Source organism: Cenococcum geophilum, assembly GCF_001692895.1.
Source record: "Cenococcum geophilum 1.58 unplaced genomic scaffold K441scaffold_1, whole genome shotgun sequence".
NCBI classification, from domain to species: domain Eukaryota; kingdom Fungi; phylum Ascomycota; class Dothideomycetes; order Gloniales; family Gloniaceae; genus Cenococcum; species Cenococcum geophilum.
The window spans coordinates 2637454-2664189 of NW_027137559.1; the positions used below are offsets into that span (position 1 = coordinate 2637454).

The 26736-nt window shown below is 42.3% G+C and overlaps 5 protein-coding genes and 1 pseudogene across 6 annotated transcripts; 3 read left to right on the forward strand and 3 right to left on the reverse strand.

Moving 5' to 3' along the window:
• Positions 1 to 10498: 10498 nt before the first annotated feature.
• Positions 10499 to 13615, reverse strand: K441DRAFT_691749 (uncharacterized protein; the record flags this gene model as incomplete). Its single annotated transcript, XM_067652503.1, has 1 exon — positions 10499 to 13615. The coding sequence occupies one exon, from the start codon at positions 13613 to 13615 to the stop codon at positions 10499 to 10501; it is 3117 nt and encodes a 1038-aa protein (XP_067510306.1).
• A 1000-nt stretch (positions 13616 to 14615) lies between these two features.
• On the reverse strand, positions 14616 to 15908 carry K441DRAFT_683356 (uncharacterized protein; the record flags this gene model as incomplete). Its single annotated transcript, XM_067651682.1, has 3 exons — positions 14616 to 14648; positions 14697 to 15213; positions 15298 to 15908. The coding sequence occupies 3 exons, from the start codon at positions 15906 to 15908 to the stop codon at positions 14616 to 14618; spliced, it is 1161 nt and encodes a 386-aa protein (XP_067510307.1).
• A 244-nt stretch (positions 15909 to 16152) lies between these two features.
• On the forward strand, positions 16153 to 17319 carry K441DRAFT_4054 (uncharacterized protein). The gene is made up of 3 exons (XM_067641500.1): positions 16153 to 16414; positions 16464 to 16631; positions 16722 to 17319. The coding sequence occupies exons 1-3, from the start codon at positions 16216 to 16218 to the stop codon at positions 17159 to 17161; spliced, it is 807 nt and encodes a 268-aa protein (XP_067510308.1). The 5' UTR covers positions 16153 to 16215; the 3' UTR covers positions 17162 to 17319.
• Positions 17320 to 18071: 752 nt separating this feature from the next.
• K441DRAFT_710225 (uncharacterized protein) lies at positions 18072 to 19473 on the forward strand. Its single transcript, XM_067653884.1, has 4 exons — positions 18072 to 18310; positions 18369 to 18749; positions 18827 to 19211; positions 19260 to 19473. Exons 2-3 carry the CDS (start codon positions 18436 to 18438, stop codon positions 19011 to 19013), a joined length of 501 nt encoding a protein of 166 aa, XP_067510309.1. The 5' UTR covers positions 18072 to 18310; positions 18369 to 18435; the 3' UTR covers positions 19014 to 19211; positions 19260 to 19473.
• Positions 19474 to 20185: 712 nt separating this feature from the next.
• Positions 20186 to 20258, forward strand: K441DRAFT_t1 (annotated as a pseudogene). Its single transcript has one exon. The product of its transcript is annotated as a tRNA-OTHER (tRNA).
• Positions 20259 to 20693: 435 nt separating this feature from the next.
• Positions 20694 to 23306, reverse strand: K441DRAFT_599758 (general substrate transporter). Its single transcript, XM_067645160.1, has 8 exons — positions 22887 to 23306; positions 22592 to 22840; positions 22391 to 22536; positions 22024 to 22337; positions 21753 to 21957; positions 21607 to 21702; positions 21338 to 21531; positions 20694 to 21251 (listed from the first exon to the last, which is right to left on the reverse strand). The coding sequence occupies exons 1-8, from the start codon at positions 23092 to 23094 to the stop codon at positions 20888 to 20890; spliced, it is 1776 nt and encodes a 591-aa protein (XP_067510310.1). The 5' UTR covers positions 23095 to 23306; the 3' UTR covers positions 20694 to 20887.
• Between the last annotated feature and the right edge of the window lie 3430 nt (positions 23307 to 26736).

The window sequence follows — 26736 nt, forward strand, 5'->3', positions numbered from 1 at the left end:
TCCTACTAAAGGTTACCCTAATAACCGTACCACGATGCTAAGAAATATAGTAGCCGGTAAAGCAGCTGTAGGACCCTTAAATACCTCTAATAGTAAAACAGCAACTAACTCGAACTCCTAAGTAGAGCTTACAGCAGCTAATGCTAAAATTAAACGACTTCGAGAGCTGCTTAAAGCTAGAGAACCCCCTACGCTTAGTAAGGAATTATTAGACACCTAGAGACTTGCTATAGTCCTTAAGGCTCTAGCCTAATGTATAGCATTAGCATCGTCGCGGTCCGTAAAGGTCGCGGACCCCCTATTGCTTACAGACGGAACCAACCCTATATTTAATAATTGGAAGCTTTAATTATAGGATAAGCTTAAAGTTAATGCGGACCACTTCCCTACTACTTAGGCTAAAATGGCTTACGTCTTTAGCTGTACCGGTAGGGATATACAGACGCACCTATATCTGCGGTACGTATAGGACTTGGCAAAGCCCTTCCTCTCTAAAGAAGAGATAATTGTCTACCTGTCTTCTATTTATAAGGACCCCTTTAAAGTATAGAACGCCCGACTTAATTATAAAAGCCTAAATATAAAAATAATAGAGACCTTCTTGGCCTTTTAGACCCGCTTTCTACACCTAGCCAGCTAGGCCTAAATTCCCTAGGAAGATCTAATGCTAGACCTATTTAATAAGCTTACCCTAAACCTGTAGCGAGCCGTACTGCTAGTTTTTACTACTATATAGACGCTAAAGGAACTTACAGACTAGTGCTTGGCTATTAACTAAGGCCTCTACTAAATTAAGGCACGCGCCGAACGGTATAAAGCTAGAAACCCTTTAAATTAGACTATAAGTAATATAAGAACGGCCCGTAATGCCCCAGCACAATCAGCAACCCCCGCAGCACCACCCATATAGCCTACCGCCAATTTAGCAGCTAGCCGTGCGGCTAGCCCTACTATGGGTCCAGCGAATGCTCGGCCTATATATAGTAACCCCTGTATATAGGCCCTTAGTAATTAAGGAGCTTATTTCTCTTACGGATAGAAAGGTTATTATATAAAGGATTGCTTAATAAACGCGAAAGCGGACAAGGTTTTATTAATCTAGGAGGACAGCGCGGAGTCAGAAAAAGAGGAACCCTAGAGGAAGACTTCTTTTTAGGGTTAAAAGGAATTAATATATTAGATGTTAATCTAGGTTGGCTAGTTAATAGAAGAAGCTATACTATCCCTTATACTTTATTCCGTAATAGATACTAAGTTTTAACCTCTACTTTAGCTAACTCTAGAGTAAATACCTTTGCCTTAATAGATACCTAGTATACCGTAAAGCTAGCTAACTTTTTAAATGTACTTATTAAAGAACTGCCTAAACTAATTCCTATCCGTGGGTATAATAGGCGGATAGAACCACCTATTATAACTATTTTGTGGATTTACCTCTGTATTAACAAACAAAGGCAGTATAACGCCCCCTTCCTTATTATAAACCTAGGTAGCTATAATATAATCTTAGGGCGAAAATAGCTAGCCTATTTAGGCTTATAGCTCGATATATAGAGTAAACGGCTTACCTAGCCCGAAACCCTACCCCCAACCCCTTCCTTTATAAAAGAAATCAGCATTATAATAGAAAACCTCATATGGCCCTAGATTAATACTATTTACTAGGCTGATACTATGCGTAGGGACTAGGCCTTTAAGAAAGATATATAGCTTAATTCGTAATAGATCTGTATACTATGTCGCCCCCAAACTACCTATATTACGCCACCCGCATTAAAGACCTAGGAAGTTAGTAGTGACCTAAAAAAGCCCCCTATAGAGAGCTTAGACCCTATACAGCTATAAAGAATAGTAAGGGATATTAGACGTTATACTAAACTAATAGATTAGAGGGATAACCTACGGAAGATGGAATAGGAGCTAAGAAAGATTATAAACCCTAAACCGCAAAATATGGTCTGGAAAATAGCTATAAGGAAACCAGCGGACCTCCCACCAGTTAATATTTACTATATTGGTGCCGTAGGATTCTACCAGAACTTAGTTTAGCCTAATACTATCGCCTTTATAATAAGCTTATACAAAATTAATTAAATAATTAAGGAAAAGGAAAATAAGCTTAGCGGATAAGAAAGCGAGCTTATAGATAAGAAACTAGTAGAATAAAAGCTGCCCTATTAACACCAGAAATTTAAGGATATATTCTTTAAAGTAGCGTCTAATATACTTCTACCTTACCGACTATATAACTATAAGATTAAAATTAAGCAGGGCAAAGAAAATACCCTTAGCTTTAGCCCCCTTTATAAGCAGTCTATTACCGAATTATAGGCTATAAAGTAGTATTTTATTAATAACCTAAATAAGGGCTTTATTAAGCCTAGCTAAGCCCCTTTTACCTTGCCTATTCTCTTTATTAAAAAGCTAAATAGAGGACTCTGCTTCTGTATTGACTATTATAAGCTAAATAATATAACCCATAAGGATTGCTATCCGCTGCCCCTACTTAATGAGACTTTAGCCCAAATAAGTAGAGCTAAGGTTTTTATAAAGCTTAATATCCGCTAGGCCTTCTACTAAATTAGGATAGACCCCGGGTCTAAAGATTTTACTATATTTTAAACCCGTTACGGAACGTATAAATATAAAGTGCTCCCTTTTAGACTGACTAACGGACTAGCTACGTACTAGCGGTATATAAATAATGTACTCTTTAACTACCTTAACGATTTCTATACGGCCTATTTAGATAATATTATAATCTACTTTAAGAACGAGCTAGAATACGAGGAGTATATCTATAAAGTCCTATAACGGCTCCGCGAGGCTAGCCTTTAGGTTAATATTAAGAAGTTGGAGTTTAGTGTTAAGCGTATAAAGTACTTAGGTTTTATTATTAGTATAGACGGAATTAAAACCAACCTAGAGAAAACGGCCGTAATTAACTAGTGGGCACCCCTACGGACCGTAAAGGGGGTATAATTTTTTTAGGGTTTTATAACTTCTACTGACGCTTTATTAAGAACTATAGTAGGATTGCCCGGCCTCTTAACCGTCTTACTAAAAAAGACCAGCCCTTCTACTTTAACGCCATATATAGGCAGGCCTTTAATAAGCTTAAGAAATAGCTAGTATCAGCTCCCCTATTTGCCTATTTTAATCTAAAACGGCCCTTAATACTAGAAACTAATGCCTTAGACAGCGTAATAGCTAGTGTTTTTTCCTAGAAGTAACCGGACGGAGAGTAGCACCCTATTGCATACTATTTAAAGACTATAATAGATACTAAGCTAAATTACCACATCTATAATAAAGAAATGCTGGCTATTATCTCTAGCTTTTAGTACTGGTGTGTATAGCTAGAGGGGACCCCTAAGCCAATTAAGGTAGTTTTAGATTATAAGGCCCTAGAATACTTTATAATAACTAAGGCCCTTACGGCCCGGTAGGTATGCTAGGCAGATACCCTATCTTAGTTTAACTTCTTAATTATATATAGACTAGGCGCTATAAACCGTGCNGACGCTCTTATAAGGCGNNANNAAGACCTAGATAACNAGANNGNTNTNAAGATCTTANTATANACCTAGACGCTACTATAACTAGAATACCTTAACCCCTAGATATAGGCAGAACTAAGCACAGACTCCTTAGGCGCCGAGATATGTTCTATTAACTCCTCTAAACTTAACCTTATTAATAAACTACTATAGGCTAACCGATCAACCCCTTCTCTATAGGAATACTGTGAAAAGGCAAAGAATGTTATTAGCCTATGGTCCCTTAAAAACGGACTACTTAAGCACTAGGAACGGCTAGTAGTAGCTAAGGAATAGAACTTACGGACCCGGCTTATTGCCGAAGCTTATACCTAGGTCTCTACGGCCTACCCTGGAAAAAATAAGACCTGTAAGATTATTGGTGACCGCTACTACTGGCCCGGAATAGTTATAGATATTAACCGTTATATACGGAACTGCGACAGCTGCTGTAGATCTATAATTCTACGAGATAAGACCCTAGGACTATTAAAACCTCTTCTAATACCCGACTGCCCCTAGTAGCATATCTCTATAGACTTCTATAAGCTACTAATAGACCGCAACGGATATAATATAGTTATAATTTTAGTTAACCGCTTTAGTAAGCGCCCGTTTTTAATTCCCTATTATAAAAATATTTGATGCTAAGGAGGCGGCCTAACTGTATATCTACTATATCTACCGTATTTACGGACTACTAGATACTATTATATCCGATCGCGGCCTATAATTTATATCGGCCTTCTAGAATAAGTTTACCCGGATTTTAGATATTAGGCTAAAGCTCTCTATAGTATACTACCCCCAGATAAACGGCTAGACGGAGATTATAAATTAATATTTAGATTAGAGACTCCGGCTTTTTATTAACTACTTTTAGAATAACTAAGGCAAACTGCTACCCCTAATAGACTACGCCCAGGTGACCCTACCCTATAACTCTATGGGATTTGCACCTATCTAACTAGAAATAGGGTATTTACCCCAAATAAGCTTTGACTAGGATAGACTAGAAGGACCACGGACCGTACGCGAGAAACTGTCTTATAAGGAAGCCTAGCAGTACGCCAAGCGCTTAGAGGAAGCCTAGACGGTAGCCTATATAAATCTAGAAAAGGCCTAGAAATTAATGGAATAGTAGGCAAATAAGTATAGGCGCGAACCCGACTTTACCGTAGGCGATATGGTCTGGGTTATAATAAAGAACTAGAAGACGGAACGGCCTAGCCGTAAGCTAGACTATTAGATGGCGGGACCGTATAAGGTCCTTAAGAAGATAGGTAACTTATATAAAGTAAAGCTCCCGGATTTGATTAAGGTTTACCCCGTTTTCTTACCAGATAAGCTATAGAAAGCTATAAATAACCTATTGCCTAGACAAAAGAACGAACCTCCCCTACTGATTTAAGTTAATAGCGACAACGAACGGGAAATTGAAGAAGTACTGGCCTGTAAACTAGTAAGGAAAACGCTAAAGTACCGCGTTAGTTGGAAAGGCTATAACCTAGATCCTACCTAGTACCCTATATAGAACTTTATTAGCAGTCCCTATAAGCTTTAAGAATTCTATAACTACTACCCTAATAAACTAGGACCCCTAAAGTACCTAGATAAGTAGATGGAATGCTAGTATAGTAAAGACGATAAGCTACCGGAAGAATATAAAGATAAAAACGCCCTATAAGCATAATATGGACTATAAAGCCTAAGGGCAGGCTTTTACGGAGGGGGGGGTAATATTACGGCACTGGCAGAACTTGGTAGAACTTCGCGGTCACGTGACTAGAGGACCGTATAAAAGAACCCTACTTCAACCGGCGCTGCTCTTCTTCTCCTTTCCTTTCTCTAGCTTTAGATCCTCGTTTATAGACTACCAATCGTACAGGCTTGCGCGTCCCTCTTGCCGTGCTCGTGCCTCGATTGACTAAGTCGCTAACATTACCTACTAAATTCTGCCATATTCTGCCAACCTATAATTGGCTCGCCTAAAGCTAGCGCCTTGGCGGCTTGCCCTATATATTTGTTTATATTGGTCCTAGCGACCCCTTTTCCTTCTTCTTAGCTTAGTATCTTTGTAATACAGCATTCTATAAGCTTTGGTTTAGAGGCATTTATATAAGCCGTAACAGGTATTAGCTGCTATAAGCTCTACCTAAAAGTTTAAGTTAGTTACTATTTCGCCGTTAAAGGTATTTAAGGGACCTACGGCTGCTTTACCGGCCGCTGTATTTTTTAGCATAGTAGTATAGTTATTAGAGTAACTTCTAGTAGGATTCTATAAGTCTTATTTTTTTTCTTCTATTTTTTAAGTTCTAGTAATATTCTTTAGGTCTAATTCTATACTCTATTCTAGTTTATAGTCCGTAAATATATTTAAGTTCCTTCTTAGGAAAAAAGGGTAATTAAGCTTTAAATAATATTAGCGACTTAGTTAATTAAGGCATAAGCACAGCAAGAGGGACGCGTAAGCCTATATAATTAGTAGTCTATAAAAGCTAAAGAAAAAAAAGGAGATAGAGGGTGGCGCCGCTTAACGTTATATATAATCTTCTAGTCACATAACAGCAATTATCTAAAACTATATAAAACTATCTACGGCTATCTACAACTGTCCGCCATAATTTACCAATATCCACTAATATCTATTAGCTATAATCTACCAGTTCCCACTAATATCTATTAGTTTCCACCAGCGCCGTAATATTTAAAGAAGGGGCGACCTAGGGAATAGGCTTTATTAATTATATAAACCCAATTATATACGGTCTAATAGCTATAGAGAATGGCAAAACACTAGAGAAAGCCTACAACACCTATATAGAATAGGTAAGATAATATAGAGTCTAATTCTTACTAGAGAAATACTAGCTAATCTATTTTATAAGAAAACGTAACCAATTTGTAGATCTTTAGTATATAATTTATATCTAAGGCTTTAGGGGTTAACTAGTTTAAGGCCTAAGGGTATTAGGAGTATAGGTAAATAGTAAGCTTTAGTAGAGCGCATATATATTATAAGCGGCCTATAAGGGCTAAGTATAGTATATTATAATATCTAGGATTGCTAATTCTATATAGGGTCTATACTTTTAGAGGTTACGCCTACTATATATAGTAGTTATCCGGCTAACTATAACGTATAGATGTAACGATCGCCCACCGAGCTAAACAAACGCAACTGGCTAAAAAGGTACAATGTTAAACTAAATGGTTTGACGGGCTCGGTAACCAATATATATATATTCGTGCCTTTATCGTTACCTAACAATAGATCTAATATTTGGGCCATTAGAGAAACCAAAAAAGGCCCCCCTAAATTACTCCTTAAACCGCTCTAAAAGGTCTAAATAGCTTACCTTTAGAGTATTATAGGCGGGTATAAGCGAACGGCCACAGCACTGCTTAAGAAGGAAGCTAATATCCCCCCCCGTATAACTATATATTAAAGCCGCTATAATATAAAAGGCGTAAAAGGAACGCAACTCTAATATTATAAAGTATATTAAGACACGCCTAAATAAACTATAAAGGGATCTTAGGGTACCCTATAGGAGAACGAACTAATAACCCCAAAGTAGGGAAAATATATTAAAGAAACAGGTAGAGAAAGTAGAAAAAGAATAGTGCCGCGTTAGGGCCTAGGCCTATATAAAGGAGGAAGGGAAACGCATAAGAGACTAGTAAAGATAATAGTAAAAGAGAAAAAGGAGCTAAAGTAGAGTATAAAAGAGCGCTAGGAAACTAGCTACCGTAATATAATACTAGTTAGACTAATACTGAAGAGGTATATAGAAGTTAAAAATATAAAGACTAACTTAGGCAAAAGAAACCTAAGCCGTAGTATAGTTAATACTATAGGGGGTAAATATCTAAAGGCTCTAAGAAGGCCTAATAAAGGCAGAAAATATAATAGCAACACTTTTAAGAACAGGGATAATAGAACTAAAAGATTAGCTCTACTAGGTAAGTGTTATAGTAAATAGCCTAAGATGCAAATATAGCTAGCTAAGATAGATACTAAAATATATAATACTATTATCCCCCTTACGCATTAACTAAGAAGTAATATTCTTAGTAGCTAGTATAGAGAACTATAATACACTACTCTTAATATAAAAAGGTCTTAAGGCGGTTACCTAGTAGCTTATTAGCTAAAATATACTAGACCAGTTCTAGGTAGCAAAGGAAATAGTAATAAAAGGTAAAGGGGTAAGTAATAGGCACCCCCTAATAGCTCTATAGTAGTAGAGTAAGTTTACAATACTAGCGCGTCTATAAGCTTATTACGGCAGCAGTAGTTCCTAAAGAGGTTAAAAAGTAAGGTAGAAGAGCACTATAGGTAACTTATAGGCGCTAAGCTGGTAAGTCCTAAAAGGCAGGGAGATGTATTACGGGGTTTTCTTAAATAGAGTTTTCTCCCTATATATAAATAAGGAGTTGTCTATGTGGGCCTAATAGGGATCCAAATTAAAGGACTAGTTAAAGAAGTAAGAGCTCTCCGTAAGGAGGTAGCCCCTACTAAAAAAACCTATATAGGGAGATTAAAGAAGGACCTCCCTTCTTCGTCCTCCCTACCCTCCTTATTACTACTACTATCCCCTACCCCTTCTACTTCTACTAGAAGTAAGAAAAAGCAACTATATAAAAGAAAGCTAGTTTTAATTATAGACGAAAAGGACTAACCTTTAAATACCTTCTCTATACAAAACAAAGTTAATTAACTATTTATATTAAAACTGTAAGTAGAAAAGCCAGTTCTAGGGTCTATAGCTAGAACTAGAGGAAAATAAAATATTCTTCTTATAACTACAGAAGAGTATAATATAGATTTCCTAGTTAAATATAAGGAAATCTAGTATAACTGCTTTACCTTTTAAAGAAAATAAAAACTAGAACCTTAGGTTTAAATTATAGCCTATAGGGTTCCTACTCTACCCTTTCTAGGAAAGGGGGGCTCTAAGCTTCTAAAAGAAGAAATTAAGACCTTTAATCCTATAGGGATATAAGGACTACCTAGGTGGATCTTATCTAGTAAAAAAAGACATAATCTATAAACCAGATTTGGCTTTATAGTTTTTACTATAGAGAATAAGGAGAAAAGATAAGAAATTCTTAAGTAAAAAGATATTCTAATTGCGGGTACAGCTACTAAGGTGTAAGAGTATATGTATTAGATCCCGCCGCGCTTATAACAAGTTCGCAAGCACTCTTAATCTTTTTAGCCATATGGCGACGTGAGGCGGGACACGTTACATAAGGTAGTAAAATACCTAGAAGTCTCTTTTACTACGCAGTGTACTAGCTGCTAAAAATTTGGCCATATAGGAGACAGATACTCTACTAGGGCCTATAGATTTTATGCGGCTGTACATTTATCTAAAGACCATTGCTGTCCTACTTGCTTAATAATGGGCAAGCCTTGCAAACATACTACCCCCCTTTGCATTAATTATAAAGAAAAACACTTTACTAATAGTAAAGACTGCGAGACTCTTAAAGCAGCTAAACTAGTGGATACTAGCTTAGAGGATTCTATAGAAGAATAAAATTAATAGATTTTAGAAGGAGGTAACTCCTACTAGGCTTCTAGGTAAAAGATAGTAGAGAGTAAAAAAGATAAAAATTAATTGCAAAAGGACAGAGACAAGGGCTAGAATTTCTTAGAATTTTTCCTACTGTTTTCTTATTCTCTAGTAGTTATAGTAACTTGGTATTTTACTAAGGAACTATAAACTCCTAGTTTAGGGGTTTATAAACTACTAGGATATAGCTACTAGTATATATTAAGCTGCCTAGAAAGGATTTATGTATATAGAACTATAGCGCCATAGCCTAAGGCTGCATGCGCAATATTGTACGTAATATAATACAATAGATAAAAAAAAAAGGGATTTAAATCGGATGTTAAGCAATAAATAAATATTATTATTATATCTACTATAGCCGCTAGATATAGGCTGTTTCTTGGCGCTAAAGTAGGCCTATAGACGCGGCGTTAAATAGATAATAGCCGGCGGCGTTAATTATATTAATAAATACAAATTTCTGCCGCTATATAGGTAGGCTAGGCAAATAGTACTATATTAAAATAATATATAGGCAGGATTTACAGCCACTAGCCTTATTCTATATAACCCTAATCGCGTGCTAGTATAGCTATATACTAAATATTAGATACTACCGCCCTACCTACTATTAAATGCATCTTAGATAGCCGAAACACCATATAATATTACTAAATTGCAGCAGTAAATAGCCTCACTAAAGCGCTATTTTAAGCGCTATACGTATAGCCTACTAAGTCCAATAGAATAAGCCCTTAGCTAGCTTATAAAGGGGTATAAAATAGCAATATTAAGCGCTATACTACTTGCAAGCAAAAACAAGAAGCTATAGATGGAAAACTAGCGCTAAAAAAAAGAAGAGGGTATAAAAGCGCACCTATATAGCTAGGGGAGGGGTGCTATTAGGTATAGAGGGTGCCTTTTATACATCTACTACCTAGAAAGGGGCAGAGCACTTGTAAACTAGATTTCAGATGCTTATGAAAACATTAATCGAGGAACACAGATTCCTTTGAAGATCTTGAATCCCCATTTTATATTGCAGCCTTGAAAAACATGGAAGGAGTCAGAGTTCCCAGAACCACCATAATCACTAGCTTGATCTCCGCCTACCGAAGGTCAGCACTCTTGTGACATTACCATTCACATTTCAGATCTGAAGAGCTAAGACACAGAAAATTGAGTAGACTTTATATCTACGAACTTCTTTATAAAATTACTGAAATTATTCCTTGGCTCTTTTCGTCTGCCCCTCTTGGCGGTTCCAATCCGCTCTTTCAAAAACTCAGCATTTAAACCTCTCTGCAATTCCGCTTGTTACGCACGCTTTGAGCCCAAAATGGCTGGTGTATTCGGTGGTAGAGGATGTGGCTTTACTTTCCTTAGTCCTAGTCAACTTCGTTTCGATGAAAAGGATTGAGATCTGGGCTTACAGATTTTTGTAAGGATTTTTCCTTTCAATGTAGGCAGTGTCGGTTTCTCTAACTTCTTTGCCGCCGCAACTATTTTCGGTTTGACTGGCACTTTGACAGTTGATCGAGAAATCGCTGTTATTGTATCGTTCTCCGATGATTTACCCTTCACCTTTGTAGATGTTTTGGCTATCTTGCGCGTCTTCTTAACGGGTGGCATAAGCTCGATATTAGACGCATCAAGTTTAATTATATCCGCCTCGAAAGCTTTATTATCCGGCTTCTTCTTCTTAGGCAATATGAAGACTGGGACTGGCTTCGCTTTTGTACTCGAGGCGTTGGTCTTGGCAATCTTCTTCTTTGGCTTATGCAATGGAGAAACTCCATCGCTAGTCTCTGCAAGACTAACCTTGCGGATTCTGAAGGGATGATCATGCTTCTTTGGCTTATGCAATGGAGAAACTCCATCGCTAGTCTCTGCAAGACTAACCTTGCGGATTCTGAAGGGATGATCATGTGGTTTACGTTTTGGAATACGTAGGACTGGTGAGGGCGTGGTTGGCGAAGGGGAAGGTGAGTCTTCGTGGGTTGGATCGATATGCTGAGTCTTCCTGTGACCAGTCCTAGTTGTGGTTGAGCGGACTGTAGTGGTGGTAGGACTAAGTCTGTGGACTTTCGAAGATGATGTTTTTTTGGCTTTCATTGCTGGGGGAGCCATGACTTCAACAGTGGGACGACAGAGTACGGACTTTATAGGGTTTGCGGCAGCTGAGGTAGTCCTTTTGGTGTTCGACTTCGTAGACGCTATCGGTGTGTCAAGATCTCCATCTGCAGCAACATCATCGACATCGCCGACGTTGTCATTGTACGCAGTCCTCTTCTCAACGGTACTTAGAGCGAATGACACATTTACCCCAAGCCCAGCTGCCTTCTTCCCCTGAGTCGTTTTGCGAGTTGAAATACTGGTTGCTTGACCGTTGAGATCGTCGAAGGGCCGTTGCAGGGGCTGTTCGCCATCATAGCACTTGCTGTCATAGGCATCTTGATGGAATCTTAGGCGTTTGCATGGGAGGTCCTCACTGCTGCACAAAGATGTACGACGCTTGCGTTTTCGGGCCACATCATTCAAGAATCCTAATTTTTCGTCTGGAATCGGGCGTTTTCTGACAATATCCCAATACCTATCATCATTTCTTGTCCAGGGTTCGTCACCTCTCAGTGGTGAAGGAGGTTGTCCATTCTCGAGTTCTGCAATCTTCAAGGCGACAGATCCATCCCGCATCTCTTTCACGTGGACAGGAGGGGCTTCCGGAAGTTTACCGGCTGGATACAGTCTTAGTAGACGTTCTGTAAGCTGGTCCCAGTGCTCATGGTCTCCTGCATCCGCTTCATAACGTTTTCTCAACGCACCGAGTGTGTACCTCAGGCCCTTCCTTATTAGCATTTCCTCGGCCACACATATTGCTCGCTCGAGTTTGGGATCCTTAAATTTAGAATAGTACTTGAGATCTGTACTTATAGGACCCAAAGTTGTTCTGGGTTTCCTAACACGCACTCTGGTCCTGGAGAGCGGAACCGGCTGGAACCACATCATGTTAGATTCCAAGTCTTCTGCTCGACCCCATGCATCATCTGTTTCTCGCTGTACTATCTGTGAATCAAGAATGTCTTCTTCTATCTTGGCATTCTCTCTATCTTGAGCCTTCCAAATATTATATTCTGGGTTCTCCTGCGTCGGATCTTCCCAGTCGCCGGGCCTCGTCCAAAAGAAGAAGTGAGGCATCTCTTGATCAAGATAGGTTATATAAAAGAGCCTATCCAAGGTGTGTGGGAATCCGTCATCATTATCCATATCCAGGCAGGCTGGTAAGTACAAAACTGGGTTCTTGCTTCTAATTGTCGATGAAGCAGCCTCGAGAGCTAGCTGCTTTCTATTTCGTTCTGAGGTGTTTTGGCCTCGTGCAGGCTTTGATTTCAACTGTAATTTTGCTTTTGATTGTAATTTTTTCGATCTAGATCGGGATCTGGATTTGGATCTTGACACCGATTTAGACCGCGATGTAGGGCTCGTCGTCTCGGCCGCACCGGGGGATGGTGCTTCCGATAAAGACGGCTGATCAGCATCCCACTCTTTAGGGATCTGAAAATCTTCAAGAAACATGCCGCCATTCCACCATTGCAACTGGGTACGTTTGTTCCAGTCTTTCCCGCTTTCAATCTTAGTTCTTCGAAGCTGCTTGATTCGGACGCCGTTGCGCGCCGCCTGCACGGCCTCAGGGGAAGGCCTTGGCACGAAATCTGGAGACAAGTTTGGCGGCGTTTTCTTGCCGGGCAAAGCCACCCCTTCGTTTGACTTGGTCGTTTGGAGAAACATGTATTTGTATTTCATCCTTACTGGTTGGATCGGCGGAGTCGACGCTATGAGATGCATGGGTGAGTCTAGGTCATAGTGCGGCGTGGTAGGTGTTTTCGGGGGGCTTGGAGATGGCAGCTCAGGATAGGGCCACTCAAAGACGCTGAGCGTCTGATATGGGATGTTGGGATGATACGGTGATGACATGCTACTACGCGTGGCCGTCTCGGTCGTAGTAGCTGTGCCGCTAAGCGTAATAAGCTCCCCTGTTATCCCTCTGTCATATAAGTTAATGAGGTAGCCTTCGTCTGTTTCGTTCCCTCCTTCGTTGCGTTGCTGCTCCCGCTGAGCTATCCTCTCCGCCTTGTCTACTTCTTTCCTCTTCCTTTCGACTTCCTCCTGAATCTTCTGTTGTGTTTCCCGCCGCCTCTTCTCCACTGCTGCAACATCGTTTCTGGCATCATCTTCCGCTAACTGTTTAGCTAACTGTGCCTTCTTCAAGTTCCTGTGCAGAAGTCCACGTTCTCTGCACCCCCTTCTTAATGTTTCATAGTTTTCATTATCCCACTTTGTGCCAGTCCTGTCTTCACCTTTTACTTGATGAGTAGTTCCAATACGTTGTTTCTTTGGTTTCGGGGTTGCGGCACCAGCAGATAAAGCTATGTTGCCTTCTTTGGCAGACTTTTCACGCTCTCTCTTGGCCTTGCCTTTCCCAGAGGCACCCTTGGGAGTCTTTGGCGACATTTGGGGTCTTAGCAACTGTATCTTACCAGCAGTAAGCTGTACTTGACTCGAAAAATGTCATAAATTAGCGATTTCCAGCAATTCTCAGAATTCGAGATTTAAACGAATGGGACAACCCTGAAACAAGGAAGACAGGTAAAAAGCAAGTCTCTGTATTTTATAGTACTTGTCATGACTGCTGTCCACTAGACGTATCCCGCTTTTAGTTTCCGCTTCTAGATAAGGGGCACAATCGGACAATGAAATAGAGATCGGCTTCGAAACCGCAACCGGATATAACGGGTACGATGATCCTTTGTTCGCATGACGAGCACATGAGAGTTTGTTAGGGGAAGGGTTAAAATGTCTTTGAGAGATGGAATCCTACAAGCCGTAGTCGTGCCACTCGTTGATACTCGGAGGAGAAAGGCAAGCTCCAGGCGGGCTCTGTCCTCAGAAGCGAGGAATGCAGTTCCCTGAAGGCGAGCCAATCGCCATAGCCAATTGCTTCCCATATAATCTTTGCATTCCTCGCGATGTATCATCTAGCCTCATTTGAAAGTCCATATTACCGTTGCGGCCCGCTCCATTAGCTGATACACATATGCCTAACGCTACTCATAGTAGTCACCCGAGCAGCACTCCAGTAAAATGCGTTCATACGAAGCCAAATGGTTTCCAGATAGAGCAGGAGAGCCGTTGGAAATGCTTGGCTTGAAATTCTAGGCCTGCTAGAAGCTTCATAGCTGTGAAGCGAAGACTCGCGGCTGACGCTCACTTAAGATGCGTGCTGCTTGCCTGGTCCTGCATTGCATGCAATTCTTGGCCCACAAAACTAGTCCGGAACTGCCACCGATGCAACGAGGAGGCGTAAAACTTTCATCACAATCCACTATATTTGCAGCATCGGGCTCGGAAGTAATTTTGAAAGACTTGATTATCGTGGCTCAAATCTCAACCTCGAGTGTTTCACTGCCAAAAATCAACCCAGGTTCGACCTGGCACATGCATCAAAGGACACTCACAACTCAGTCCTGCTGGTGGGTTTCCTCCTCTTCTTGTCATTAGCCTCGTTCTCATTCCACTCTCCTCTTGCTATGACTTTCGCTGCATCAAAAAAACCCTCCAGCTCCATCCATTCTCCGGCAAACGCTGTAACGAGCTTCGCCCAATCCTCCACTGTATCTAAATCCAAGTGATCACCATCGTCATCCATCTCGTGCCATACCCTTGGAAAAGGAGTCGGGATAATGTGCAAGACCTCAACTCCCCTAGCCATGAATGGAATATGGTCGTCTTGCACCATCCATCCTCGGAATCTATCGTCTGACTTGTCCGCTTCCACAAGGAAGACGGGCTCTTTTCGTAGCTCGTTCTCGCGTTCTTTCAGCTTGGTAGGGTGATTTGGTGACGATTTGAACTGTTCGAGATTGCGTAAGCGGGTTTCTAGAGCAGCCATGTTTTTGTAGGCCCAATGTGTTGTTTTAAAGTATGACGGAACGGTTGGGTTGGCGGAACCGAGGAGGTCAAGGAGTAGGAAGAGGGAGATGGATGCGAGAGGGGTGCGGTAGGTCGACATTGCGGGGTGGACGGTGTGTTCCCAAGACTCTGCGAGAGCGCTGAAGAAAATTAGCGAACTCCAATCTCAAGGTTTTCGTCTGCGCTGGAAGTCAAGAGCATTTAGGGAGCTTGCAAGTACTCACCGTGCTCCATAAAGACTATCCGTATCTGTCCAGCTCAGAAATGCCTCCTCTCCATCAAGGAATATTATCTGGACTCCTTTCTGCTCCTCGAGCTCTTCCGTTCCGTCCGCAGCCATGGCCTCCCATTTCTTCGTTAGCACCTCATCAATGCTGCGCGCGGTGTGCATCAGCATCGCACACGGGGCCGCGCTATCCGTCGCCCCAATGAAGCCCGCTGGGGTGATTTTACTGTCATAATGAGCAACCAGCGCCAATCGCCCGACTTCTCCAACTTGGGTTCCGGGTGGGTCGCGGGTTGCAATTAGGTTAACAAAGGGGATTTCCTTGCCATTACTTGTAGGGGTCGTAGAGGATGAGTTCTGAAACTCCAACGTCCATTTTGGGAGATGGGTGCGGAAAAAATCGACGAAATGATTCAGCACGGCGGTCGAGCCAGGCGTACCTGAGACCCGTGTGCGCAGTATTGGCGATAATAGGGCGCCATGGTGGACATTAAAATCGTCTCCGGGGCTGGGTAAGCCTTTAAGGGTGTCGTCTGAGAGAGTACTATATGCCGATGCGAGGGAAAGGAGGAGGGCCAGGAGGCCAAGGAGAGACTGGAAGGTTGGCATTGTACAGTAAGCAATGATAGTTAGTATTGCACAAGAAGTTGTGTCATATTTGTGGAATAAGAAGCCGTACGTGCTCGAATGGAGAGCGCGCAGGTAGGTTAGTAGCAAGTAAGACGATGCGGTCTCAAGGCCTAATAAAGAAGTTGCAATATGCGATGGTTGGTCGGTCCGCCGGGCGGTCATCTTGGCAACGGCGGAACCCCCTGAGTCTATGTACCTAGCTGGAATTTAGCGTCTGTCAATCCGTAAAACTCAATGGGTGCGGTTGCTTCTTTCCACTACATGCCAGTTCATCCATCACAATAAAATGATAATTCGATCAAGAACTGTCTCTTCTATATACAGGGCATGCTCTAAGCTACGTCCTAGCCCAGTGCAGCCATGCACCATACTATATAGCTCGAGTATACCCATTCCGAGCACAGCCAGACTTCATACCTTTGCACAAACCCCAATTCGACGACAACAGCAGTTGTCTCGAACACAATATACACCATCCAAATCAGGTCAGCTGACTCCAGGTCTGTCGCTTGAAAATAAGTTGACGTTCCGCAGCATATCCTTCTCGACTTCTCATTTACAATGCCGGCACCGGAAAGACGACTTTCATTTCCTTCTGGAAAGTCACAACTATTTTCCTGTTTGGTATCTCATGCGTCTTTATGGCCCCACGGTTTTACTATGCCCCTAATGAGCCACAGCCCGTCCTAAAGACTGTTGGAGGTAAATACTCCTTTCCAGTTATTCTTTATTCTCAATTCTTACCTTCGCCTTTCCTCACCTTCATTTGTATCGACCTGACATCCCCTGCAGTCATATGCATGGGCGCGATTCCTATGATCGTCGTGGGCCTTGCTACAGCGCCTTTCGTCAACTCAGTCAATCTCTACATTCCTGAGTTCGCTCGTAGATCTCGTGATGTACTGATCCGATATTCACAAAATCTTCCCAAAGATGCGCAGCTAGAATTCGTCACTGCGCGATTGTTTGGGCTTCCAAAAACCACCGGCGTGAGGGTGTCAGAGATACGAGCCTTGCCCAGTCGCTGGGGTCGACTGGCTAACTTGGAGCGCATAAGAACTCCTCGCCTTCAGAAAGAGCTCGCACAACGATCGGCCTGGAAGAAGGCTTTAGGATTTTTAGCTGAACCCAGGTTCAAATTCTATGTCACGGATGACGTGGCAAGTATGAGAAGGAGCCGAGCCCCGGGGGTGTGGGAGAATGTTCTGAAGGAAATTCGTAAGAGCTCGTAACCCTAAACATGCACCCGTCTTTGCATAAATAGTGTATTACTACAGTTCGGCTTTCATGAATGGTGCAAACGTTCCGTGCCGCGTCTTTTGTAATATTTACTGAATTCGTTGGAACAATTGTAAAGGAGGCTCGAATCTGCCGTACGGTCAATCGTAGGGATTCAGCGGTACAGTATCTACTTGATGTATATGCAATGAGATAGCGTTCTCCACAGGGAGAAAATATCTACGCGGGATTGTGTGCTTAGGTGGGAGCGAGGGGGTGTACTGCGCAGCTGAAGAGTAAGCAATACCGACAGATCAGTGAAACTGGGCGATGGAGATCAAAAGAGAGTATAATAAAGTCAATGCAAGCCACAGCCTCAGAGATGAGAATCCCATGGGCGACAACCGATTTGTGGTGTTTGATTTCCGTTGGTCGCTAATGAGAAAAGGTAAGAGCTCCTTTAATATCTGCGAAATCTTGCAATAATGATGGGCAGAAATGCTTTGATTTCTCTCAACCAGGCCTTACATTAGTCTATATTTTATTAGTATTTGGTCAGATCTTTCATTGGAGACAAGCATTACGTGGATTGCAATCAAACTTTTCATCTACGGCGGGAAGCTAAATCGACGTCTGGTGCGGCGCCCTTGATCTGCTGGAGGCGAGGGTGTGTGGAGACACCGCAAACGGCCAACCAGATGGCGGGAAATCATTACCGGCCCCTGATGTAGGTAGGTAGCATGAAGGCCCAGCCCGAGCAGCCCATGTCAACCCTGTTCCATTCCTTTTTACCCTAAGGGATTTTTTTTTCGTGATCGGAAGACATGGTCTTTGAAATGAAACAATTTTCGCTGACAGACTAGTTCGAATGTCTCTGAAATGCTTGAGCAGACATCGCTTTTTCCACAAACATGGTCGAGATTAGTGGCAAGAATTGCACCTCCCCAATTCACACCCCTGCCTTTGCCGCATTCACATTCTACTTTCACGCTCCGTTTTCGAATCACCGCAGCTATCTCCCTATTTAAAAATCTCAAAATTTTCTCTTCTTTTCTCGCCTTCCGTTCGGTACCTCCGCCCGTTGAAAACCTCAACCCCTGCCGACCAACATTCCCCCGCTGAACCACTTTGCTTGGAACAACTCTGCTTTTCCTTTCAGATCCGTAAGGCCTACCCCTCCATCCTTTCAAAATTTCAAGTAAAGCTGACGTCCAACCCAAGCGCCCTGATCTGAATCCTCAGCCGATCGACTTCATTACCTATCACAAAGGCCTAGTCAGCCAAGAAGATGGTTACATATTTCTCTCCTCTTATACCCAAAATCCCTCTCGAATACCAGCCTGACGTCCAAGCCATCCCCCACCCCGGTGGTCTACGACATCGATGGCAATCTTGTTTGGTCGGATTACGGGGAGGAACCGCATACGCCTTCAACGTCAAAGCCGAAGACTACAATGGCGAGCCTCATATCGCTTTCTTCGCTGGAGTTCTCTTTGAATGGAGTGCTTTGGATCATGTTGGTCTTGAGGATTCCAACTCCAAGATTGACCAAGACCCTTTCACAGGAGATGGCGAGAGACTTATTACGGCCTATGATTACTTGTACGTTGCGCACCACCCCGCCGTCTCTCAACTGCACTCTCAGCTATAGTCTCAAACATTAACTGACACGCTTCCAGTCATCTAAACTCAGCTGCAAACGACCCACCTGGTAACTATCTCGTGTTCTCTCGGCACCCCTCGACTATATATCTCATCTCCGCTTATGACGGCAGCGCTCTCTGGCGCCTAAATGGCAAAAACTCTACGTTCGACTTGCAAAACTTAACATTTAGCTGCCAGCATGACCTCATCCTACACACCTGAACGGCCAACAATCTCACAATCTCAATCATGGACAATGCCTCCGGTGGTCTTCCTAGCACTAACGCGTCCGCCTGTTATCCGGTGAATTCATCTCGATCGACCCACAAAGACAGCCACGCTCCTCAGGGAATACATCTCCCCGGAACGCTTACTCTCGCCCTCGCAAGGCGACGTGCAGACGCTCTCGAGCAGGGACCAGTTCATTAGCTAGGGCGACCTCGCCTTCTCCGAGTTCATGCCCAATAGGACCTGCGTTCTGCACGCGCAGTTCGGCGCCGTGACTGACGATGCCCACACAACTACCTGCTCCTATTCAGTCCACCGCGGCAACTGGACTGGCGTGCCTGATAATGGTCCTGCTATCTTTACGGATTGGGACCAAGTTGCTAGCAAGACTGCTTTCTATACCAGTTGGAATGGCGCTACGGAGGTTGAGAGTTGGGAGATCCATTCGGTGGCCAATAATGAGAAGCGTGAGGCTACGGCTGCAGTAGATAGCATGCTGGGCACGGTGGTGAAGAAGGGGTTTGAGACTGTTCTTGATCAACCGGTTCGTGGGGCAGGGGTATGCGGTTGCGCTGGGGAAGGACGGGAATGGGTTAGGGCAGACGGTGGTGGTCGCCCCGCTCTTTGTGCCGAAGGCCTGCGGTGTTTGATGAAGAACTTGCTTGAGGTGAGGAGGTGCGCCATGCATCACAAAATTGTTGCTGTTGTCACTTGACAAAGCTGTCCAAGCTAGATCCGGATTTGGCTTTTGAGGAGCGCCAATTGGGAGTTTTTCATGGGCTTCAATAACAGGTAATGATAGGGTGACAGATAGGTATACATTTCCATTCATCATAGGGCTCTGTACCATTATCAACGTGATCCCCTCCCCTACTGACTCTGCCGCCTTGTATATCGGTCCCGTTCATGACAGCTTCATCGATATCTGACGTTCTCACCAACATTTTGTCAAACGGAAGATTAAGAATGAGAAGTCGGTCGATTAAAGGTGGCTCTAGGGCCTCTATATATACACTGGGTAGGTAGGCAGCAAGGTAGGCAACAGGATTGAAGCCTACGAAGAATTCAAATCTAGTCTTGATAGTCAAGCCACTAGGCAGACATGCTCCAACATTTCAAGCAAGCCATAGGTATATTAAGATTCTAAATATACCAGTTCCTTGAACCTCGGTGTAGTTTAGTGGGTATAATACGTGACAGCTGGTTCACGAGACGTAGGTGTGATTCCTACCATCGGGCAGCCCAATTTCTTTGAGATTGTCAGCAGAAGGTGTGAAACTACCACCCTTGCGCCGGTTTTTATTGCTTTGCATTTGATCTTTGTCCCATTGTAAAAGGCGTTGAAAGCTCAGACTGCTTCTTAATTATATGAAATGGCCATCAATATATCAATTACTTAAACTTAACGTTAACTCAACTAGAAACTCGGTGCGATTTAGTGATTTATAACAACACTCGAACGCCAATGTACTCTTTTTGGCTGCAGCTTGAGGAAACATCTACTATAGTTTCTGCATGTTGTTCCCTCCTCGCCAGCTTATTTTTTTGTGAGTGTAGTAGGAAGAAGTAGTTGACTTAGTACTAATATTAGCATTAAAGCATATTAGGATGAGAGAACAAGCGGGATGACTGAGTGGCTGGGTATTGAAGACATAAACGGTCAACTGAAGTTGTAGGGCATCAATTACTATTCAGAAATATGTTGGATTGAGAGAATGACTGATCAAATCTTCGGTATTGTGACATGCAGTCTAGTCTGAGAGAATTTCACAGAACTTTTATCCCCACCCCACACAGATCCGCCCAAATTCCATAACTCCCTCCTGCATTGCTGCTTTTTCTCAGTCTTATGCCACGACTTACTCGCTCTACTCCGCCGCCGGCTCGTAATGAGTCTCGCCATTCGTCCTCGCTGGCTTCCCGATCTCTATCTCTTTCACCTCTTCCTTCATACCTTTCTCACTTCCAACATCAATGCCTCCTAGGTCAACCAGCTGCTCCAAACCCACCTCCCGATTGACCTCTCTCCATCTCTCACGCTCCCTCTCCGCCATACCAATGCTCCCGAACAAGACGTCCATTTCCTCAAGCGAGAGCCCTTTAGTTTCGGGGACGTAAAGCCAGACGAATAGTGCACCGCCGAAGGTAAGGAGGCCAAAGAAGATATAGGTACCATACGTCATTCCGGAGAGCATGTCTGGAGTCACTTGGCCGACGATGAAATTGTTCATCCTAGTAAGAGGGGAAGTAAGACATTAGCTTCGTCCGGCACTGTAGAATTTTGAGAAGAGCGCTCATTTTGAAGGTTTACTACGTACCAGTTGCTCGATGCGCCAAGGGCGATGCCGTACGATCGATTTGACAAGGGCCAGATTTCCGAGATGACGATCCAAGCGCAAGGTCCCCATGAATATCCGAAGTGGATGACGAAAAGCCAGACCATGGCGACGGCGGCCCAACCTGCAGATTGGTGCGTAGGCCATTGATATTGGTTCTTGGCGGTGATGGCGGCCTTGAAAATGCCAGTCAGTGAGCGCAAAGACCACGGAAATTAATCAAGGATGATATGAGAAATAGAGCTTCGTACAATGATTATGTGACATGTGGCCATGCCGAGAGCACCCCAGATGAGGACTGGTTTACGGCCCCATTTATCAACCCACATGATAGCCGGTATCGTAGCCTATGGCGTAGATTAGCATAGCATTTCTGGGGTTGGAGTTCTGCCCTTACAATGAACATGGCAATTCCAACCACACCAGTAGCCAAGAGGGAAACTGCATTGGAGGAAAGACCCAAGCCATTAAAAATCTTCGGGGCATAATAAAGGATAGCGTTGATGCCAGTCCATTGCTGGAAGAACATGATTACTGTGGCTACGATCACGCGTCGGAACATTGGCATGGACTTGAAGAGAGAACCGATGGCAACGAATTGGCTAAACAAATCCATTAGTTTTGTTCTACACGTTAAACCTGAAGTTTCTGAAAATCTTGATACTTACAGTTTGAGAATATTCCAAGCCGTCTGTTCCTGCAAATGCGGGAAGTTTTCTTGGAGTGACCGTTTCTCAAACAGGGACTGGGCCTTGATCTCCATAAATTCGAGCTCTATCAATTCGTGATCTTGAGGTAGGTCTCTAAGCCTAGCAAGCACGCCGCGCGCCTCGGCTTCTCGTCCATGATGAACAAGCCAACGAGGAGAGAAGGGCATAAATAGCATTCCTAATCCAAGCAGAACCGCAGGTACAAGCTGCAAGCTTAAAGGTAGGAGCCATGCACCATTGTGCTGTCCCTTGCCTGTACCTCCAATAAAATTCTACTCTTATCAGCATCGTCGTTTCTTAGAAATAGTTTGGGGATTGAACTCACTGTGCCATAGTCGATCCAGAAACTGATCATAATTCCTAGTGTGATGGACATTTGCTGTAACCCAACCAGAGCACCGCGGACTTCAGGTGGTGCAATCTCGGCATTATACATTGGTACAATCATGGACAAAGAGCCAACACCCATACCTATGGTCATGGTAAGCCTGTAGATTCCGGTGTTGAAGATGCGAATTTGATGTACCAGTAATAAATCTACCCCCCAGGATAGAGCTGTGGCCGGATGGGGTGATTGCAGTTGTCTGAACGACGACTCCAATGACGAAGATAGTGACGTTGACCAAGATAGCGTATTTTCGAGACAGGATCTCAGCGAGAAAGCCGGAGTACATTGTCCCAAACCACGCACCCAATTCGAGGATGGATACCAGCCATCCCTGCTTGGAATCATTCCAAGTCAAAGTTGCCTCATCCTCGATATAGCTGCCCATGTCTGCATGAATTAGTTGTGATATGTGATCAAAAGGATCAAGACGAACGTTTCTTGAAAGCGGTCATGGTGAGGACACCGCTGAAAACACCCTGATTGTAGCCATATAGCAAACCTCCAAGACAAGCAAAGCAGGCTATGCCAAACACGCGTAAATTTCTGAGCAGGGCCAATGGACCAGAACCACCCGAAAGAGCTTGACGGCGTGCCAGCGCCGCAGCTTCGAATTCTGTGGCTGTCCCACCGACTGGAGCCATGATCACTGCAAAATCCGATGTTTGTAGGAAGTTTGGAGACTAGAAAGGCAATTAACGCTTCACCAGGTTTGAGAAAGGAAGACCAGGCCACTTCTATAGCCGGTAGCCCCGGTAGGGGAGAATGTCATGACTAGATTGTAGGACTAACTAACGGCGCGGCCATACGGAAATAGTAGGGACCTTTCGCACGAAAATATAACTCAATATTGCGCTATTTTGGCGCGCATAACGTAGGTGATGGGGTTATGAAGGCGACAGGGTTGTGGCGGTGGATCTACCGCCTTCTTGGTGTAGATGGAACACCGAAATACTGCCAAATGCCTCAGAAGTAGCCGTTGGGTCGTGCACGCCTAACGGCTACTTCTGAGGCATTTGGCAGTATTTTGGTGTTCCATCTACATCAAGAAGGCTATCACCCACGTTAGCCAGAGTCTAGGCCCAATTGAGGACACAGTATTGACGAATTCAATCCCTTTATGTGGCAACGAATTCTTGCACTTTTCGTATATGCACGCCTTATAAGGATCTAGGGGCTCTATACCGTATATAGCTTGGTGTTGAAGCTTGGTCAACGCAGTTACTCGGCGGCAGGGGTGCTGGCGCCTCATTGACATACATCTCATTTGACGTATACAGCACTTCTCCTTATAACCTTAACCTGGTCCTTCACCGCCTTATCCTCATCGACGTCAAGAATGTGTATAAAGCGTACAGGTGGCAGTAATTCGGCGGACTTTGATGGAGGATTTTCCTATATAATCAGCAGGAGGAAGGGTAGAAACCTACGGACATGGCATCATATATTACGACTTTTTGCTCAACTTTCTCAAAAAAAAATATATATATTGGTGTTTTTAGTGGTGGCCTTGTGCAACATTTTGTTGGTCGACGTGTTTTGGTGGGGCTTGCTAATAAAACCGCAGCATGTTAACCTAAGCAAAAACGCCAAAAGCGCCCAATACGAAAAGTGACTTCTGCCGCACGAAGAGATATAGAGTTTGACAGCTGCTTTTAGCTGCTTTTGACTAGATCTTGATAACTAAGCATGATATTTTGACGGCGTATTATTACCTCAGCGAGCTCAGACGCGATTTTTTAGCTAGCATCGGAATAACCTACGCCGTCTTCCGAATTGCAAAATCACGTCTAAGAGGGTTTGGCGAGATTTGTTAAAATTCTAAGTAAAATCCATAAAACGGAGATTACGGATATCTAATTTATTTATTTATATAACGCGTTATTATTAAACCCTATAGTTACTTTTTTTTTAAAAACTTAGGGCTTTTAAATAGTATAAATTTTATTATACGGCTACTACTTAGTCTTAATATTAATTTTATTAAAGTTAAAAAACACGTTATTAAAAGCCTAAGTATATATTATATCTTATTAAATAGTTTACTAATATAGATAAAACTATACAGATATATAGATATTTATTACTTAAAGCTATTATAACACCTAGTAGGTGCTATAGTTAGGTTCTTTCTTAAAAATATTCTCCCTTGGCCTAAAGTGCCTCTATTACTATTAGACGCTATATCCGTATAGAAAACTACTATAGCTTAGAAAAAAATACTAGTTATTAGGGTTAGAAGACTATAATTAAATAAGAACGCTAGTAGGTCTTACGGAGCTTATAGGAGCTAGATAATTATATATAGGAGGATTTTATATCCCTAGTAGAGAGGCAGTTATAGGATATATAAGATAAGCTTCTGGCCTTATAGGAGGTAAGTAAGAATAAATAGTTAAGCGCAATAGATAGAGCTATTAAGCTTCTATATCCGTATAGCGGATAACCTAGTTAAATTAAGGTATTAAGACGGGTAATATATAGGCAGAGGGACTTATTTTTAGCGGTAAAGATATTATAGGGTAAGAGTATAATAATATAGGCGATTTTATTACTAGTTTAAGCTTCTATTACTATTATTATATTACCTCTAAATATAATTAGAGAGGAGTAGCTATTAAAGATATAGGCCATTCTAAGAGTAAATCCCGTATTTATATATGTGGAGGTAATAAAAGCGTATATAGATATTTTAAAATATATTAAGGCGGGTCTGTTTATATATATTCTAGTATTGCTAAAGTTGCTATTAAGTAAACGGTTCCACTATACCCTTACTTAGCCCGCTTTTTACTTATATATTTTCTTAATTATAATTAATAAGTATTATCTAGTTGCTAACTAGGGTGAAAGCTTCTGGCCTTATTACGCACAGCTCTTTAAGGTTTAATTACTACTTAGTCTAATAGTGCCGTGGTTTATATATACTATAATACTTAATAAGGAGATATATATAAAGGTAATAAAGCTAGTAGGGTTTTATTAAAGTATAACAGATCTTAAATAAATAGATATTAATTGGCCCGACCTATTTATTATTAGGGGCTATATTAAGAGGAGGGATAAGAATAATTATAAGGTACTATTTTTTGTTATTAAAGAGGTATTTAAAAAATAGTAGTAGAGGAGGATTATATATCTATAACTGTCGGTATCACCCAGGGGGTACTGCAATTGCAATATATGGTAACTGGTTCTTTGATTTATTCGTGTCTGTCCTTCGCAGAGGATCGTAAGGATCGCAGTGCCTAAATAGGGGGGGGTTGATGAGTCACCATAAGGATAACTAATTAGGGACACATAACTACGCAACCTGTCCATACATTCCAATATATACATTCCAACACTGGCGACATTTACAAAAAGGGAAAGAAGGTAAGAAAGTATAAAGGAGAAGTATATAGGTCAACAGGTACTCAGGGCAGGAATCGCGGATATCTTAGGTGTTGTAGGCGTTGCGGATATTGTTACGGATATTGCGGATATCGCTGCGGATATTGCGGATATTACGGATATCGTAAATATTGCGGAAGGTGTTGTAGGAGTATCTAAGTATCTATAGTCCTATCCGTCGTCGTTGAAATGATAGTTAAGGAAGTCGATATTAAGAGTAAGGTTCTTAGATTTTATACTACCAGGTTCCGTACCACCAGGTTCCGTACCACCAGTAAGGCTATAGGTAAAGGCATTGTTATTTATAGACATGACCATATTCTTAGCGGTTTCAATTGGTATTAGTCCATTTAAAGTCATAAAGTGTTTAACACCATAGTCGTCATAGAAGAAATTACCGCTAGTGATAGTTGGAACTATGTCCTTGTCAAAGTCGTCGTTAATATTATTGTCCGCAAGGTACTGGTGGACACGTCTCTTAAATCCTTCTCTTACTTCGTCACATTCTTCTTTAGTGTGCTTAGTTAACTAATAGTCTCCTTTCTTACACACGAAGCACGTCCTAGCATTATTGCCGTAATGATTATTTAATAAACTTGGTCGGGATATCGGTTAGTAATAGTAACGGTTAATAAAAAACACGTCCGTAGGCTGTTCTATAGGCTATAAGAACATATTAGTAGGTTATCTTATAGTACCATTAATCTTCTTATAAGTGATAATTAATAATCGTAGGCTGTTTATAAGGCTAGTAAGTATAGTAGGTGGGTTCGAGCAAGCTACCTAGTAAGCAGCAACGTCTTAACAAGCGACGATGAGCTTATTATGTAGGAAATTGTTATTATAGAGGTTAGCGTTAAAACCATACTATAAATAACGGAGGTTGTTAAGCA